Source organism: Pseudophryne corroboree, chromosome 2, assembly GCF_028390025.1.
Source record: "Pseudophryne corroboree isolate aPseCor3 chromosome 2, aPseCor3.hap2, whole genome shotgun sequence".
NCBI lineage: Eukaryota > Metazoa > Chordata > Amphibia > Anura > Myobatrachidae > Pseudophryne > Pseudophryne corroboree.
In genome coordinates this window covers 609,504,500-609,520,724 of record NC_086445.1, presented here as the reverse complement: position 1 = coordinate 609,520,724, position 16,225 = coordinate 609,504,500, and the positions used below count along the sequence as shown (strand labels likewise).

The window sequence follows — 16,225 nt, the reverse complement described above, 5'->3', positions numbered from 1 at the left end:
TGCCTTTTGAGTACGATGAGTTGGATAAGTGCCTAATGCATATGAGTCTGATAATTATTAATGTTGTTTTCTTTCTCTGTGCGACTGAATAAGGGTAAATCCTATATAAGGTAATGCAGTAATATATTTCTCCTATGTACTTGAAATGTATTTGTAGTTGATTATGTGCTCATATTGCTTATTATACTAATGTATAACCTGTGATATATTGCTAGTGTGATTGCTGACTTTACTATAATTCTGTCAGTTTTTCTGTCTATTCTGATCCTCAATGCTGGTGCAAAGCAGGGTAGGGTTGGATTGTATGTCACTTTAACAAAATTTAAAGTGATTACAGTCACAAATTGTGTAGTTACACTGTGCAAGTGTGTGATTATTTATCATGTTTAAGAGCGGCAAGGGTGAGGAAAATACACTCACAGCTGCACCAACACTCATGTTTGTCTTGCAAAGCTTGTTTAACCTCTCAGGATCTGGTTCAGAATGGTCTCTGAGTAAATTGTTTTAGCTTTCACCAAAGTCTCTTGAAAAATCCAAGGCAGACACAGGTGTAAGTTGAACTCCCATTGGCTGCGTTTGCACAGACATTATCCAGTACAGCTGAGCGGATAATTCCAACTTCTGTACCAGGGATAGATTACACTATTAACCCTTACATGCAGTATTCCACCTGGGGTTTATTACTTCCAGCAGGGGAAGCTGCAGCCTCTCAACAAAAACAGGCTGAAAGGCCAGTGGTAAGTAAATCACATAGACATGAAACAACATCTTCACAGTCTACACATGTTTCAGATGAGGATTCGTCAGAGGATGAAGACTCATTATACTCCGGTTCTGCATACGGAGACGAGGAGGAAGGTCTCAGCCCAGTAGACATATCTGAGTTAATGTGATGAAAGCCATTCTATCCTTAGAAGAATCAGCAGAGCCTGTCTTAAAATCTAAGGCACCTGTGTTTAAACATCCCAAAACAGTTACAGTAGGACTGAGTTTCCTGGGTCTGAACAGCTGACGGAAATTATGCAAGAGGCTTGGGTTACGCCCAGTAAGAAGTTTAGAATTCCAAGAACATGGAATTCCAATTATCCTCTTCCGGCTGGGGACTGTTTAAAGAGGGAGGTAGGTCCCAAAGTAGATACGCATGTCATTCGATTAGTGCGAAAATCTACATTAACTCTGCCTTTAAATGATGTCACAGACAGGAGAGTTGATGGTTTTCTAAGAAAACATTTTTTCCCTGTCTGGGGGCAATCATAAGACCAGCCATGGCTTCAGCCTGGATGGCAAAAGCAGTGGCTGCCTGGTCTGGTGCATTGGAAGGGGATCTTTCAATGGCATCTAGAGAGCAAAAATCCCATGTTGCACATATCAAACAGGCTGCAATGTTTTGGGAAGAAGCAGCCTTGGATATGGGTACAATTCCCTCTCAGACATCAGCTTTAGCAGTAGCTGCTCGCAGTGCAGTTTGGCTATGTACATGGAAAGCTAATTCGGAATCCAAAAAGGTTTTGTAGGCTTAACCATTTACTGTAGATATTCTTTTTGGTAAAGAATTAACCAGTATTTTGGAGTCAGAAGCAGACTCCAGGAAAGTGAAGTTTCCTTCCACAAATTCAAGTCTAAATTTCCAGCTTTTCGGCCCTTTCGGTCTCAAGGGAAAGCAAAAGAAAAAGGTGATGGCAAACAGTCCCAATACAACAAGTCTGGTAAGACTAAAAAGCATTGGGCTACCAGAGGACCGGCTTCTAAATCAGAAGATAAGCCATCAGCCTGGTGCGGGCCTCCACCTGGGGGATCCCAGGGTGGGAGGCGGACTTCTTCAATTTGCATAGATCTGGCGGCAGTCTACCACAGGTGACTGGGTGCAAGAAGCGGTATCTCATGGTTATGCATTTGCTTTCAAGAAACACCCTCCTCAAAGGTTTTTTTGTACCACCCAGTCTTCAGTGGAAACGAAGGCCAGGGCTTTGCAAGAGGCAGTTCAGAAATTGCTTCAGTCAGGAGTAATCATTCCAGTTCCTCCTGCACAACGAGGACAGGGTTTTTACTCTAACCTGTTTCTAGTCCAGATGCCAAATGGGTCGTTCCAGCCCATACTCAATCTCAAAGTGCTGAACAAGTATATTTAGGTGCCTCGGTTTCATATGGAGACTTTACGTTCCATCATTTTGGCCATGGAGCCAGGGGATTTTATGGTATCCTGGATATCCATGATGCTTACCATCATGTTCCTATAGCCTGTCCCATCAGCGCTATCTCAGGTTTGCTATCCTCCAACAGCATTTTCAGTTCCAGGCCCTTCCATTTGGATTGGCCACAGCCCCCAGAGTATTTACTAAGATTATGGTGGTAGTAGCAGCTAATCTCCGCCAGCAGGGGATAAGAATTTTTCCATACCTTGATGATCTTTTAATCCTAGCACAGTCTCAGGAATTGCATCTGTGTCATCTGCAACAGACAATGGCTTGTCTGCAGAAGCACGGTTAGCTCATAAATTGGGCAAAGTCGTCTCTGGTTCCGTCACAGCGGATGACTCACTTGGTGGCTGTATTGGGTTCAGGTCTTCAGAGAGCAACTTTACCTCTGAACAAAATATCCAAAGTTCAGTCAAAGATTCAGGAGCTGCTACACAGTCGAAAGGTATCCATTCACACAGCAATGCATGTGATGGGAATGATGGTGTCAACAGTCGACATGGTAGAGTATGCACAGTTTCCTTACCAAATGGAATGGTTTTCATTAGACAATAAAAACGCAGACAATAGTCCTTACTCTGGAAGTACGGAGGTCATTAGGCTGGTGGCTACAGACATCTCATCTGGACACAGGCAGACCCTTTTGGATATCAGATTGGGAAATTCTGACAACGGATGCCAGCCTTCAGGGCTGGGGAGCAGTGTCAGGAAGGGTTTGTTTCTAGGGGCAGTAGACCAAGCAAGAAAGTTGCCTGCCAATAAATATATTGGAACTTCGGGCCATATACATGGCACTGATTCAGGCAAAGGAAATCCTTCAGGGGAAACCAGTTCAGATCTGCTCAGACAATGCGACGGCAGTAGTGTACCTCAACCATCAGGAAGGAACTAGCAGCCAGAAAGCAATGAAGGAGGTAAGTCACACATTAAACTGGGCAGAATTTCATCATCCAGTCATGTCCTCAGTTTTCGTTCCGGGAGTCCTAAACTGGGAAGCAGATTTTCTCAGTTGACACGCCATTCATGCAAACGAATGGGCTTTACACACCGAGGTCTTCCAGACCCTGGTTGACAGGTGGGGGTTGCCGGAGATAGATCTCATGGTGTCCCTTCAGAACAACAAAGTTCCCGCATACGGGTCAAGAGCAAAGGATCCCAAATCGATCTTTGTGGATGCCCTGTCAGTTAGATGCGACTTTCATCTGGTCTATGTGTTTCCACCAATCGCCCTATTACCCAGGGTGATGAGAAAGGCAAAACATGGAAAGGGTGCCGTGATACTAATAGCTCCGACTTGGCCCAGAAGACATTGGTACACAGATCTGCAGAGGATGTCGATGGATGCTCCATTCCTACTCCCTCAACATCCAGATCTACTGTCTCAGGGCCCTTGTTATCACAGACACCTGGATCGACTGTCTTTGACAGCGTGGCTCTTGAGACTACCATCCTGAAGTCAAGAGGATTTTCACAACAGGTAATTCAAACAATGCTCAGAGCAAGGAAACCTTCCTCATTTATCACCAAATATGGCAAGCCTATATTCAATGTTGCAGTGATCGGAAATTTAACCCTAGGTCTTTCAGTGTTTCCAGGGTCTTAGCATTCCTTCAGGCAGGAATGGATAACTGTTTAATGGTGGCTTGCTTGAGAGTGCAAGTGTCAGCATTGACTGTATGCCTCCTAAAGAAAATGGCTAACCTACAGGATGTGAGCACTTTTTTCCAGGGAATTCTGCACATTCAACCTCCTTTTGTTTCTCCTACAGTGCCTTGCGATTTAAATTTAGTCCTAAAGGCCCTTCAGGATGCCCCATTTAAAACACTTAAAAGAGTGGATCTTAAATGGTTGACAGCAAAAGTTCTTTCTACTGGCCATTGCTTCAACTAGAAGAGCTTCAGATTTAGGGGCATTGTTGTGTCATCCTCCATTTCTGATTATTTTTTTATTATCCAGATAGAGCAGTTCTCAGAACTAAATCTGGGTATCTTCCTAAGGTGGTGTCTAAGTTCCACCTTAACGAAGAAATTGTAGTCCCGGCCTTCCAGGGGCCGGACCTTTCGGCGGGAGATGCATCATTGGGCGTAGTCCGTGCCTTAAGGATCTACATACATCGTACCAGTGCCATCAAAAAGACAGATTCTCGCTTCGTTCTCTATGGATTTCACAAGAGAGGAGGGCCATCTGATAAGCAGACTCTGGCGAGGTGTCTTCGGATGACTATTTCAGAAGCATATTCTCAAGCTGATGTCCCTATTCCGGCTAATGTCTCTGCTCACTCTACTCGTAAGGTAGGTCCATCATGGGAAGCACAATGTGGTGCTTCAGCAGAACAGATATGTAAGGCAGCCACATGGTCTTCCATTAACACATTCATTAGACATTATGCCTTGGATACCTTTGCCTCTCAGGACGCTTAATTCGGGCAAAGGATTCTCCTGTCCAATCAGGAGCGCCCCAACCACTAAATTGCTTTGGACATCCCAATGTTATCCTGTGGATAACCTGTGGACCCTGACGGAGAAATATACGTTATGGTAAGAACTTACCATTGATAGCGGTATTTCTCCTAAGTCCACAGCGATCCCACCCTGACGCACCTGATTTGAGGATCCTTTTACTCACTAACATCTTCCTTTTTGTACGGAAGGGTGTGCATGTGTGTTCTTCTCGCCTGATTAGGGCTCTCTATGATGCTCCTGCCTTGAGCTTCTGAGAAAACAACTGATTTGCCTGAGCCAGGAGGCAGGGATGTATGGACGGGCCCTTTGCATGGGGTTCCTGTCTATAGACAGATAGTTAAAAGATAGACAGTCATTAGTTAGACACTATATGGTCGACAGTCAAAAGTCAGACAGGGTCAAAAGTCAGACACAAAAAAAAATGTTTGATTTTTCTGTTTTTTACAACTTTTGCCTCATTTACTATCCATGTCACACAAACTATTATCTTTTAGTAAAGTTGTGGTGAGCGAAGCGGAGCGGAATGAGACACCGAGCCCGAAGCATGGCGAGCGGACAAATTTCACCAATTTTGGGTTAAAAATGTTTAAAAACACAAAAAAAAAAATATTTTTGTGTGTGTCTGACTTTTGACCCTGTCTGACTTTTGACTGACTTTTGACTGTCTGACTTTTGACCCTGTCTGACTTTTGACTGTCGACCATATAGTGTCTAACTAATGACTGTCTATCTTTTAACTGTCTATGAGCTATACCACACCCCTTTGCATGCTGGGGGTCCGAAAGCTTTGACTGTTTCGTGCAAATCCGCTGTCGCGTCATCATATCCCAATGTTATCCTGTGAAATACCGTTATCAACGGTAAGTTCTTACCATAACATATATATACAGTACCTTCACAAACATGTGTCTGCTGCAGGAGCACACCATTTCGCTTGTGCGGGGGTGTCCAGTTACTTTTCTTTACATGCATGTGTATATAGAAAATATGCTATTATAATGGTGTTTCACTTCCTCCTATATTTAAAACTATCCTGTAGGATGAGAAAGCCCTGGGACTACTTAACATGTCTTTATATAAACTCGAGAGTCCATTGGAAGCGAAGCCCAAAAAGAAATAGTGAGTATGTGAAAGAGGTATGCAAGGATCAATAAACTGAGAAAGTATGAGTGATCAGATTTTATTCTGTCTTCCAGTGAATTTCAGCTGACTCATCCCACATACAAACCATTTGTCTTTGCTGCAGATAATTTGACTGACATGAAAAAGTGAGTGGAACTTATTCTTCTAAGCTATATTTTTTTTAATCAACCTTTTAATATTTTTTTAAATAGATAATACTATATAGACTGCCCTTCTTCATTGCCATTCTTTCTTTATAGCTCATGTATTTAGCTGTTACACTATAAAATCTGTATACTTCAACACATTCTTCCTATTGTTATATTATACTCAGTACAGTGATTTTTCTTAGCCTGTGTGTTACTCATTGTGTCCTTGCACAGGTGGGTGACCTGTCTGATCAAAGCTCTGCAGAAATTTAAAGCTCCGCCAAACTCCAACCATTCAAAAGAGGAAGGTATTTATGTCCCTAGTGCCGATTGGCCCACTGTTGATATATTTGGCAACTATTAAAATAATTGCTCTGTACAGGATTATATTTTAGCAACATTGCATTCAGATACCCATTTTTTCAGTATTTAAAAGCTTTAGGTGCTCTTAAATTACTCTTGAAATTCTTTACTTACACTTCAATAGTTATCTGAAAACTAAATGCTGAAATGCTTATGAGCATTTTTATTTTAAAAGATAAAATATATATATATACACACACATATATATATACACATATACATATATATATATATATATATATATATATATATATACACACACACACACACACACACACACACACACTGTAAGGAACATGATCACTGTCTCATTTCCATGCTCTGGAACATATGTAGCTTAATCGAGAGAAACCATAAAAAATGTTAGTCTTGATTTAATTAAGTTAAAACCATCTTTTTAAATATGTACAGGTTGAGTATCCCATATCCAAATATTCCGAAATACGGAATATTTCCGAAATATGGACTTTTTTGAGTGAAAGTGAGATAGTGAAACCTTTGTTTTTTGATGGCTCAATGTACACAAACTTTGTTTAATACACAAAGTTATTATACATATTGTATTAAATGACCTTCAGGCTGTGTGTATAAGGCAGGGGTGGGCAATTATTTCAGCTGGGGGGCCGCTTAACACTTCCAGCGAATATTCGAGGGCCACACACAAAATACACAAAAATAATCCCCTTTTTACTAGTGATGTGCACCGGAAATTTTTCGGGTTTTGTGTTTTGGTTTTGGATTCGGTTCCGCGGCCGTGTTTTGGATTCGGACGCGTTTTGGCAAAACCTCCCTGAAAATTTTTGGGCGGATTCGGGTGTGTTTTTGATTCTGGTGTTTTTTTACAAAAAACCCTCAAAAACATCTTAAATCATAGAATTTGGGGGTCATTTTGATCCCATAGTATTATTAACCTCAATAACCATAATTTCCACTCATTTTCAGTCTATTCTGAACACCTCACAATATTATTTTTAGTCCTAAAATTTGCACCGAGGTCGCCGGATGGCTAAGCTAAGCGACACAAGTGGCCGACACAAACACCTGGCCCATCTAGGAGTGGCACTGCAGTGTCAGACAGGATGGCACTTCAAAAAAATTGTCCCCAAACAGCACATGATGCAAAGAAAAAAAGAGGCGCACCAAGGTCGCTGTGTGACTAAGCTAAGCGACACAAGTGGCCGACACAAACACCTGGCCCATCTAGGAGTGGCACTGCAGTGTCAGACAGGATGGCACTTAAAAAAATAGTCCCCAAACAGCACATGATGCAAAGAAAAATGAAAGAAAAAAGAGGTGCAAGATGGAATTGTCCTTGGGCCCTCCCACCCACCGTTATGTTGTATAAACAGGACATGCACACTTTAACAAACCCATCATTTCAGCGACAGGGTCTGCCACACAACTGTGACTGAAATGACTGGTTGGTTTGGGCCCTCACCAAAAAAGAAGCAATCAATCTCTCCTTGCACAAACTGGCTCTACAGAGGCAAGATGTCCACCTCCTCCTCATCGTCTGATTCCTCACCCCTTTCACTGTGTACATCCCCCTCCTCACAGGTTATTAATTCATCCCCACTGGAATCCACCATCTCAGGTCCCTGTGTACTTTCTGGAGGCAATTGCTGGTGAATGTCTCCATGGAGGAATTGATTATAATTAATTTTGATGAACATCATCTTCTCCACATTTTCTGGAAGTAACCTCGTACGCCGATTGCTGACAAGGTGAGCGACTGCACTAAACACTCTTTCGGAGTACACACTGGAGGGAGGGCAACTTAGGTAGGATAAAGCCAGTTTGTGCAAGGGCCTCCAAATTGCCTCTTTTTCCTGCCAGTATACGTACGGACTGTCTGACGTGCCTACTTGGATGCGGTCACTCATATAATCCTCCACCATTCTTTCAATGGTGAGAGAATCATATGCAGTGACAGTAGACGACATGTCAGTAATCGTTGCCAGGTCCTTCAGTTCGGAGCAGATGTCAGCACTCGCTCCAGACTGCCCTGCATCACCGCCAGCGGGTGGGCTCTGAATTCTTAGCCTTTTCCTCGCACCCCCAGTTGCGGGAGAATGTGAAGGAGGAGCTGTTGACGGGTCACATTCCGCTTGACTTGACAATTTTCTCACCAGCAGGTCTTTGAACCTCTGCAGACTTGTGTCTGCCGGAAAGAGAGATACAACGTAGGTTTTAAATCTAGGATCGAGCACGGTGGCCAAAATGTAGTGGTCTTATTTCAACAGATTGACCACCCGTGAATCCTGGTTAAGCGATTTAAGGGCTCCATCCACAAGTCCTACATGCCTAGCGGAATCGCTCTGTTTTAGCTCCTCCTTCAATGTCTCCAGCTTCTTCTGCAAAAGCCTGATGAGGGGAATGACCTGACTCAGGCTGGCAGTGTCTGAACTGACTTCACGTGTGGCAAGTTCAAAGGGTTGCAGAACCTTGCACAACGTTGAAATCATTCTCCACTGCGCTTGAGTCAGGTGCATTCCCCCTCCTTTGCCTATATCGTGGGCAGATGTATAGGCTTGAATGGCCTTTTGCTGCTCCTCCATCCTCTGAAGCATATAGAGGGTTGAAATCCACCTTGTTACCACCTCTTGCTTCAGATGAGGGCAGGGCAGGTTCAGGACTGTTTGGTGGTGCTCCAGTTTTCGGCACGCAGTGGCTGAATGCCGAAAGTGGCCCGCAATTCTTCGGGCCACCGACAGCATCTTTTGCACGCCCATGTCGTTTTTTAAATAATTCTGCACCACCAAATTCAATGTATGTGCAAAACATGGGACGTGCTGGAATTTGCCCACATGTAATGCACGCACAATATTGGTGGCGTTGTCCGATGTCACAAATCCCCAGGAGAGTCCAATTTGGGTAAGCCATTTTGCTCCGCAGTTTCCGTAAGAGGTTGTCAGCTGTGTGCCTCTTATGGAAAGCGGTGATACAAAGCGTAGCCTGCCTAGGAACGAGTTGGCGTTTGCGAGATGCTGCTACTGGTGCCGCCGCTGCTGTTCTTGCTGCGGGAGGCAATACATCTACCCAGTGGGCTGTCACAGTCATATAGTCCTGAGTCTGCCCTGCTCCACTTGTCCACATGTCCGTGGTTAAGTGGACATTGGGTACAACTGCATTTTTTAGGACACTGGTGACTCTTTTTCTGAGGTCTATGTACATTTTCGGTATCGCCTGCCTAGAGAAATGGAACCTAGATGGTATTTGGTACCGGGGACACAGTACCTCAAACAAGTCTCTAGTTGCCTGTGAATTAACGGTGGATACCGGAACCACGTTTCTCACCACCCAGGCTGACAAGACCTGAGTTATCCGCTTTGCAGCAGGATGATTGCTGTGATATTTCATCTTCCTCGGAAAGGACTGTTGGACAGTCAATTGCTTACTGGAAGTAGTACAAGTGGTCTTCCGACTTCCCCTCTGGGATGACGATCGACTCCCAGCAGCAACAACAGCAGCGCCAGCAGCAGTAGGCGTTACACTCAAGGATGCATCGGAGGAATCCCAGGCAGGAGAGGACTCGTCAGACTTGCCAGTGACATGCCCTGCAGGACTATTGGCTTTCCTGTGTAAGGTGGAAATTGACACTGAGGGAGTTGGTGGTGTGGTTTGCAGGAGCTTGGTTACAAGAGGAAGGGATTTAGTGGTCAGTGGACTGCTTCTGCTGTCATCCCAAGTTTTTGAACTTGTCACTGACTTCTGATGAATGCGGACCAGGTGACGTATAAGGGAGGATGTTCCTAGGTGGTTAACATCCTTACCCCTACTTATTACAGCTTGACAAAGGCAACACATGGCTTGACACCTATTGTCCGCATTTGTGTTGAAATAATTCCACACCGAAGAGGTGATTTTTTTTGTATTTTGACCAGGCATGTCAATGGCCATATTCGTCCCACGGACAACAGGTGTCTCCCCAGGTGCCTGACTTAAACAAACCACCTCACCATCAGAATCCTCCTTGTCAATTTCCTCCCCAGCGCCAGCTACACCCATATCCTCATCCTGGTGTATTTCAACAGTGACATCTTCAATTTGACTATCAGGAACTGTACTGCGGGTGCTCCTTCCAGCACTTGCAGGGGGCGTGCAAATGGTGGAAGGTGCAAGCTCTTCCCGTCCAGTGTTGGGAAGGTCAGGCATCGCAACCGACACAATTGGACTCTCCTTGGGGATTTGTGATTTCGAAGAACGCACAGTTCTTTGCTGTGCTTTTGCCAGTTTAAGTCTTTTCATTTTTCTAGCGAGAGGATGAGTGCTTCCATCCTCATGTGAATCTGAACCACTAGCCATGAACATAGGCCAGGGCCCCAGCCGTTCCTTGCCACTCCGTGTCGTAAATGGCATATTGGCAAGTTTACGCTTCTCATCAGACGCTTTCAATTTTGATTTTTGGGTCATTTTACTGAACTTTTTTTTTTGGGATTTTACATGCTCTCTACTATGACATTGGGCATCGGCCTTGGCAGACGACATTGATGGCATTTCATCATCTCGGCCATGACTAGTGGCAGCAGCTTCAGCACGAGGTGGAAGTGGATCTTGATCTTTCCCTATTTTAACCTCCACATTTTTGTTCTCCATTTTTTAATGTGTGGAATTATATGCCAGTATCAATAGCAATGGCCTACTACTATATATACTGCGCACAACTGAAATGCACCACAGGTATGGATGGATAGTATACTTGACGACACAGAGGTAGGTAGAGCAGTGGCCTTCCGTACTGTACTGCTATATATACTGGTGGTCACTGTCCGCAAACTGCAAAACTAAAATGCACCACAGGTGTAGAATCTAGATGGATAGTATACTTGACGACACAGAGGTAGGTAGAGCAGTGGCCTTCCGTACCGTACTGCTATATATACTGGTGGTCACTGTCCGCAAAACTCTGCACTGTACTCCTCCTATATAATACTGCTGGTCTCCAGTCCCCACAATAAAGCAGTGTGAGCACAGATATATGCAGCACACTGAGCACAGATATGGAGTGTTTTTCAGAGAGACAACGTATACTGGTGGTCACTGGTCAGCAAAACTCTGCACTGTACTCCTCCTATATAATATACTGGTGGTCCCCAGTCCCCACAATAAAGCAGTGTGAGCACAGATATATGCAGCACACTGAGCACAGATATGGAGTGTTTTTCAGGCAGACAACGTATACTGCAGCAAAACTCTGCACTGTACTCCTCCTATATAATACTGCTGGTCCCCAGTCCCCACAATAAAGCAGTGTGAGCACAGATATATGCAGCACACTGAGCACAGATATGGGGGGTCATTCCGAGTTGTTAGCTTGCAAGCTGCTTTTAGCAGCTTTGCACACGCTAAGCCGCCGCCTACTGGGAGTGAATCTTAGCTTATCAAAATTGCGAAGGAAAGATTAGCAAAATAGCGAATAGACACTTCTTAGCAGTTTCTGAGTAGCTCCACACTTACTCGGCATCTGCGATCAGTTCAGTGCTTGTCGTTCCTGGTTTGACGTCACAAACACACCCAGCGTTCGCCCAGACACTCCTCCGTTTCTCCAGCCACTCCCGCGTTTTTCCCAGAAACGGTAGCGTTTTTTTCGCACACTCCCATAAAACGGCCAGTTTCCGCCCAGAAACACCCACTTCCTGTCAATCACATTACGATCACCAGAACGAAGAAAAAACCTCGTAATGCCGTGAGTAAAATACCTAACTGCATAGCAAATTTACTTGGCGCAGTCGCACTGCGGGCATTGCGCATGCGCATTAGCGACTAATCGCTCCGTTGCGAGAAAAAAATACCGAGCGAACAACTCGGAATGACCCCCATGGAGTGTTTTTCAGGCAGACAACGTATACTGGTGGTCACTGTCAGCAAAACTCTGCACTGTACTCCTCCTATATAATACAGCTGCTCCACAGTCCCCACAATTAAGCAGTGTGAGCACAGATATATGCAGCACACTGAGCACAGATATGGAGTGTTTTTCAGGCAGACAACGTATACTGGTGGTCACTGTCAGCAAAACTCTGCACTGTACTCCTCCTATATAATACAGCTGCTCCCCAGTCACCACAATTAAGCAGTGTGAGCACAGATATATGCAGCACACTGAGCACAGATATGGAGTGTTTTTCAGGCAGACAACATATACTGGTGGTCACTGTCAGCAAAACTCTGCACTGTACTCCTCCTATATAATACAGCTGCTCCCCAGTCCCCACAATTTAGCAATAAGCACAAATATTTGCATCAACATTAATAAACGGAGAGGACGCCAGCCACGTCCTCTCCCTAACATTTCCAATGCACGAGTGAAAATGGCGGCGACGTGCGGCTCCTTATATAGAATCCGAATCTCGCGAGAATCTGACAGCGGGATGATGACGTTCGGGCGCGCTCGGGTTAACCGAGCCATACGGGAGAATCCGAGTATGCCTCTGACCCGTGTAAAATGGGTGAAGTTCGGGGGGGGTTCGGTTTCCGAGGAACCGAACCCGCTCATCACTACTTTTTACACATTACAGCAGACAGCGTCCCCCTTTTTACACATTACGGCAGACAGCGTCCCCTTTTTACACATTACGGCAGACAGTGTCCCCCTTTTTACACATTACGGCAGACAGCGTCCCCCTTTTTACACATTACGGCAGACAGCGTCCCCTTTTTTACACAATACGGCAGACAGCGTCCCCTTTTTTACACATTACGGCAGACAGCGTCCCCCTTTTTACACATTACGGCAGACAGCGTCCCCCTTTTTTACACATTACGGCAGACAGCGTGCCCTTTTTTACACGTTACGGCAGACAGCGTCCCCCTTTTTACACATTACGGCAGACAGCGTCCCCCTTTTTTACACATTACGGCAGACAGCGTGCCCTTTTTTTACACGTTACGCCAGACAGCGTGCCCTTTTTTACACATTACGGCAGACAGCGTGCCCTTTTTGCACATTACAGCAGACAGCGCCCCCGTTTTTACACATTACGGCAGACAGGAAAGAAAGAGAAAGAATTATACTTACTCTTTCCGCTGGCTCAGGCTCCTCGGTGCAGCTTCTGCAGAGATCCCGGGCAAGGAGGGAAGGGGAGGAGGGAGCCGCAGCAGCGCTGTGTAATTGGTGGAGGCGCTGCTGCTGCTGTCCCTCTGCTTCACCATAGGCTGTTCTCCGCCGCTGCGAATGCTGGGATGCGCTTCCCAGCATTCACAGCGGCGGAGGGCAGCCTATGGTGAAGCAGAGGGACAGCAGCAGCAGCGCCTCTACCAATTACACAGTGCTGCTGCGGCTCCCTCCTCCTTCTCCCCCGTGCGCTCTTCTCCTCAGTCACTGACCGCTGCCAGGGCTGGCAACAGAAATATTGGGGCCCGATACACTGATGTCTCTGGGGGCCCCCTTGTCATACCCCCCCTTACCCTTGACCCCCAACCTTAGCGGTAAGCACACCCCACCATCACACACAGCAGCCGTCCTACACAACCCCCGTCTTCCAAACTCACAGCAGTGGCCAACATTACCTCCCCCTCCAGTACAGAGCAGTGGCTGGAGTCACAATCACAATACACCCCCCTTCCTCTCCCCCACAGCACACAACAGGCAGCATCCAGCACCCCAATCCATCATCCCTCCAGTGCATAACAGTGGCCAAAGAGATACCCCCTTTCAGTATAGCTGCAGCCAGAGAGACCCCCCACCCACTGCATTTGACAGCCCCCTCTCCCACTCCACATACAACAGCCAGCATCCGACACCCCCTCCCCCACTCCACACACAGCAGCCAGCATCCGACACCCCCCTATACACACAGCAGCCGGCATCCAACACCCCCTCCACACACTGACCTGAGGCTGAGCTCTCAGCTGGGGGTAGTGAGGGGCGACCACGGGCCTGCAGATACTACTAAATGCTTTCAATTACACAGCGGGCGGTTCGCGGCTGGCGCAATGCCGTGACCTATACAATTATTTAAATCTATGCCATGCTGCTGCCGCCGCTGGACCTTGGGGCTTGGGGCCTGGCCGCCGCTACTGCTCACTGCCTGTTCCCCCGTGCCGCCCAGCGCATAACAGAGGAAATCCCGGTCAGCTGACCCTGTGACGTGACCGGGATTTCCTCAGCGGCGCTGCATCTGGGAGCAGTGTAGCGCAATGACAAGCGGCTCAGCCTGACGGGCCGCGTGTCATTGCACTCTGATGGGGCACAGCGGGCCAGGCAGGATCGGTCCGCGGGCCGCATCAGGCCCGCGGGCCCATGTTGCCCACCCCTAGTATAAGGTGTATATGAAACATAAATGAATTGTGTGAATGTACACACACTTTGTTAAATGCAAAAAGTTATAAAAAAATATTGGCTAAAATTACCTTCAGTCTGTGTGTATAAGGTGTATATGTAGCATAAATGCATTCTGTGCTTCGATTTAGGTCCCATCGCCATGATATCTCATTATGGTATGCAATTATTCCAAAATACAGAAAAATCTGATATCCAAAATACCTCTGGTCCCAACCATTTTGGATAAGGGATACTCAACCTGTATTTAAATATCTTAGCAAAAAAAAAAATCTGCTAGTGTCCATATGTCTTTACTGAAGCATTACCTCCCTCCCCCTAGTGGCAGTTCTACAGCATTTTGCAAAAGAACACATGCACATTTTGTGTGCACTGTGTAGAGGGGAGAAGAAGTGGATAGAATAAACCCCTTCCTCTTCCCTTAATGTAGAACATATCTCTTGCAATGCCCTATGCTGCAGCTGATCTCTGCACTCACAGACAAGGCCAGACTGGCCATCTGGCACTTCTGGCAAATGCCAGAAGGGCCAATTGCCTGATGGGCTGGTGCTACCTAAAAGCCTGGCCAAGCAGCTGTGATCGGGCGCATGGTACCCAGAGAGACACGGGCTGGCCAAGCAGCTCCTCCTCTTGGTGATCTGCTCGTCGCCTGGCGTACAGTGAGATGGGGAGTGGCGCAAGGTCAGGCCCCGTTGCGTGCAGACTGCAATGCCAGGGCTGGTTTAGAGCCCCAGTCCATCTCTGCCCGCAGAGATCAGCCTAATAGTCCTCTTTGCACTTTTGTAAGATGCACAGATTGCATGGCATTCTGGATTTCAAAATCATCATGTGATGTTGGCAATCAGCGACCACTACATCACTACTGGGGAATATAAGAAAATAGGTTACGGTTGCAGAGAATGCCCATCTGGTTGTAGTCACATCCAATGCGACTGCTCCAGTTATGTGGTTATTTGTAAGAAATCCCTAATACACTGCATATACAGTGGCTTTCAAAGTATTCAACTCTCTAGAAAGTCAATAGATTTGTTTGTAGTACAAATTACACTTGCACATATTGTTCCAGATAGTATTTTTAACGTTAACCAGTAAGCTGTTAAAGTACATTTTCAAACTCTGAATTTATTATTTGTCTGCAGATTTAAAAAAAAATAAAATAAATTTAAATGCTGCTTACATACATATTAAACACTAGCTGGGTACACACTGAAGCGATGTTGGGTCAATTTGTCGTTTCGTAAAGACAAATCGCCTACATTGCTCAGTGTGTACGCTCAATATGCACACTCCCGCGGTTGCTAGCGACATTATCAGGTTTGATGTACTGCACAACAAACCTAACGCTCTTGCTACAGTAGCGTCCTTTGATATGCTACTGGGGGACTGAGCATGACCCTCAGTCCTTTATTATCATTGCTCCAGTATGTACACACAGTCTGGGCTGACAGTCATTTGTTTGAATGCCTGTCGCACCAGTGTGTACCCAGTTTAAGTGTGTTTGGGTAAGTTTCTACTGTTGCACACTACTTGGGAGTGATGTTTTGCCCATCTACCTCTTTTGCCTACTGATTACTTTCTCCCACTCCCACCGTGCACGTGCTGCTCCCTACAGATGTGTCTCATCATTGCTGTAGTCACGTTAAACAGCACTTC

General features: G+C 45.8%; 1 protein-coding gene across 3 annotated transcripts in view; it reads left to right on the top strand.

The window, feature by feature from the left end:
• CNKSR1 (connector enhancer of kinase suppressor of Ras 1) overlaps positions 1–16,225 on the top strand; it is a 153,103-nt gene that overhangs the window by 107,742 nt on the left and 29,136 nt on the right. For all 3 annotated transcript variants that reach the window (XM_063954744.1, XM_063954743.1, XM_063954745.1), the window contains 3 exons: positions 5,697–5,776; positions 5,854–5,925; positions 6,163–6,236. In XM_063954744.1, the coding sequence (XP_063810814.1) occupies positions 5,697–5,776; positions 5,854–5,925; positions 6,163–6,236 (226 nt within the window). The remainder of the gene's footprint in view (positions 1–5,696; positions 5,777–5,853; positions 5,926–6,162; positions 6,237–16,225) is intronic.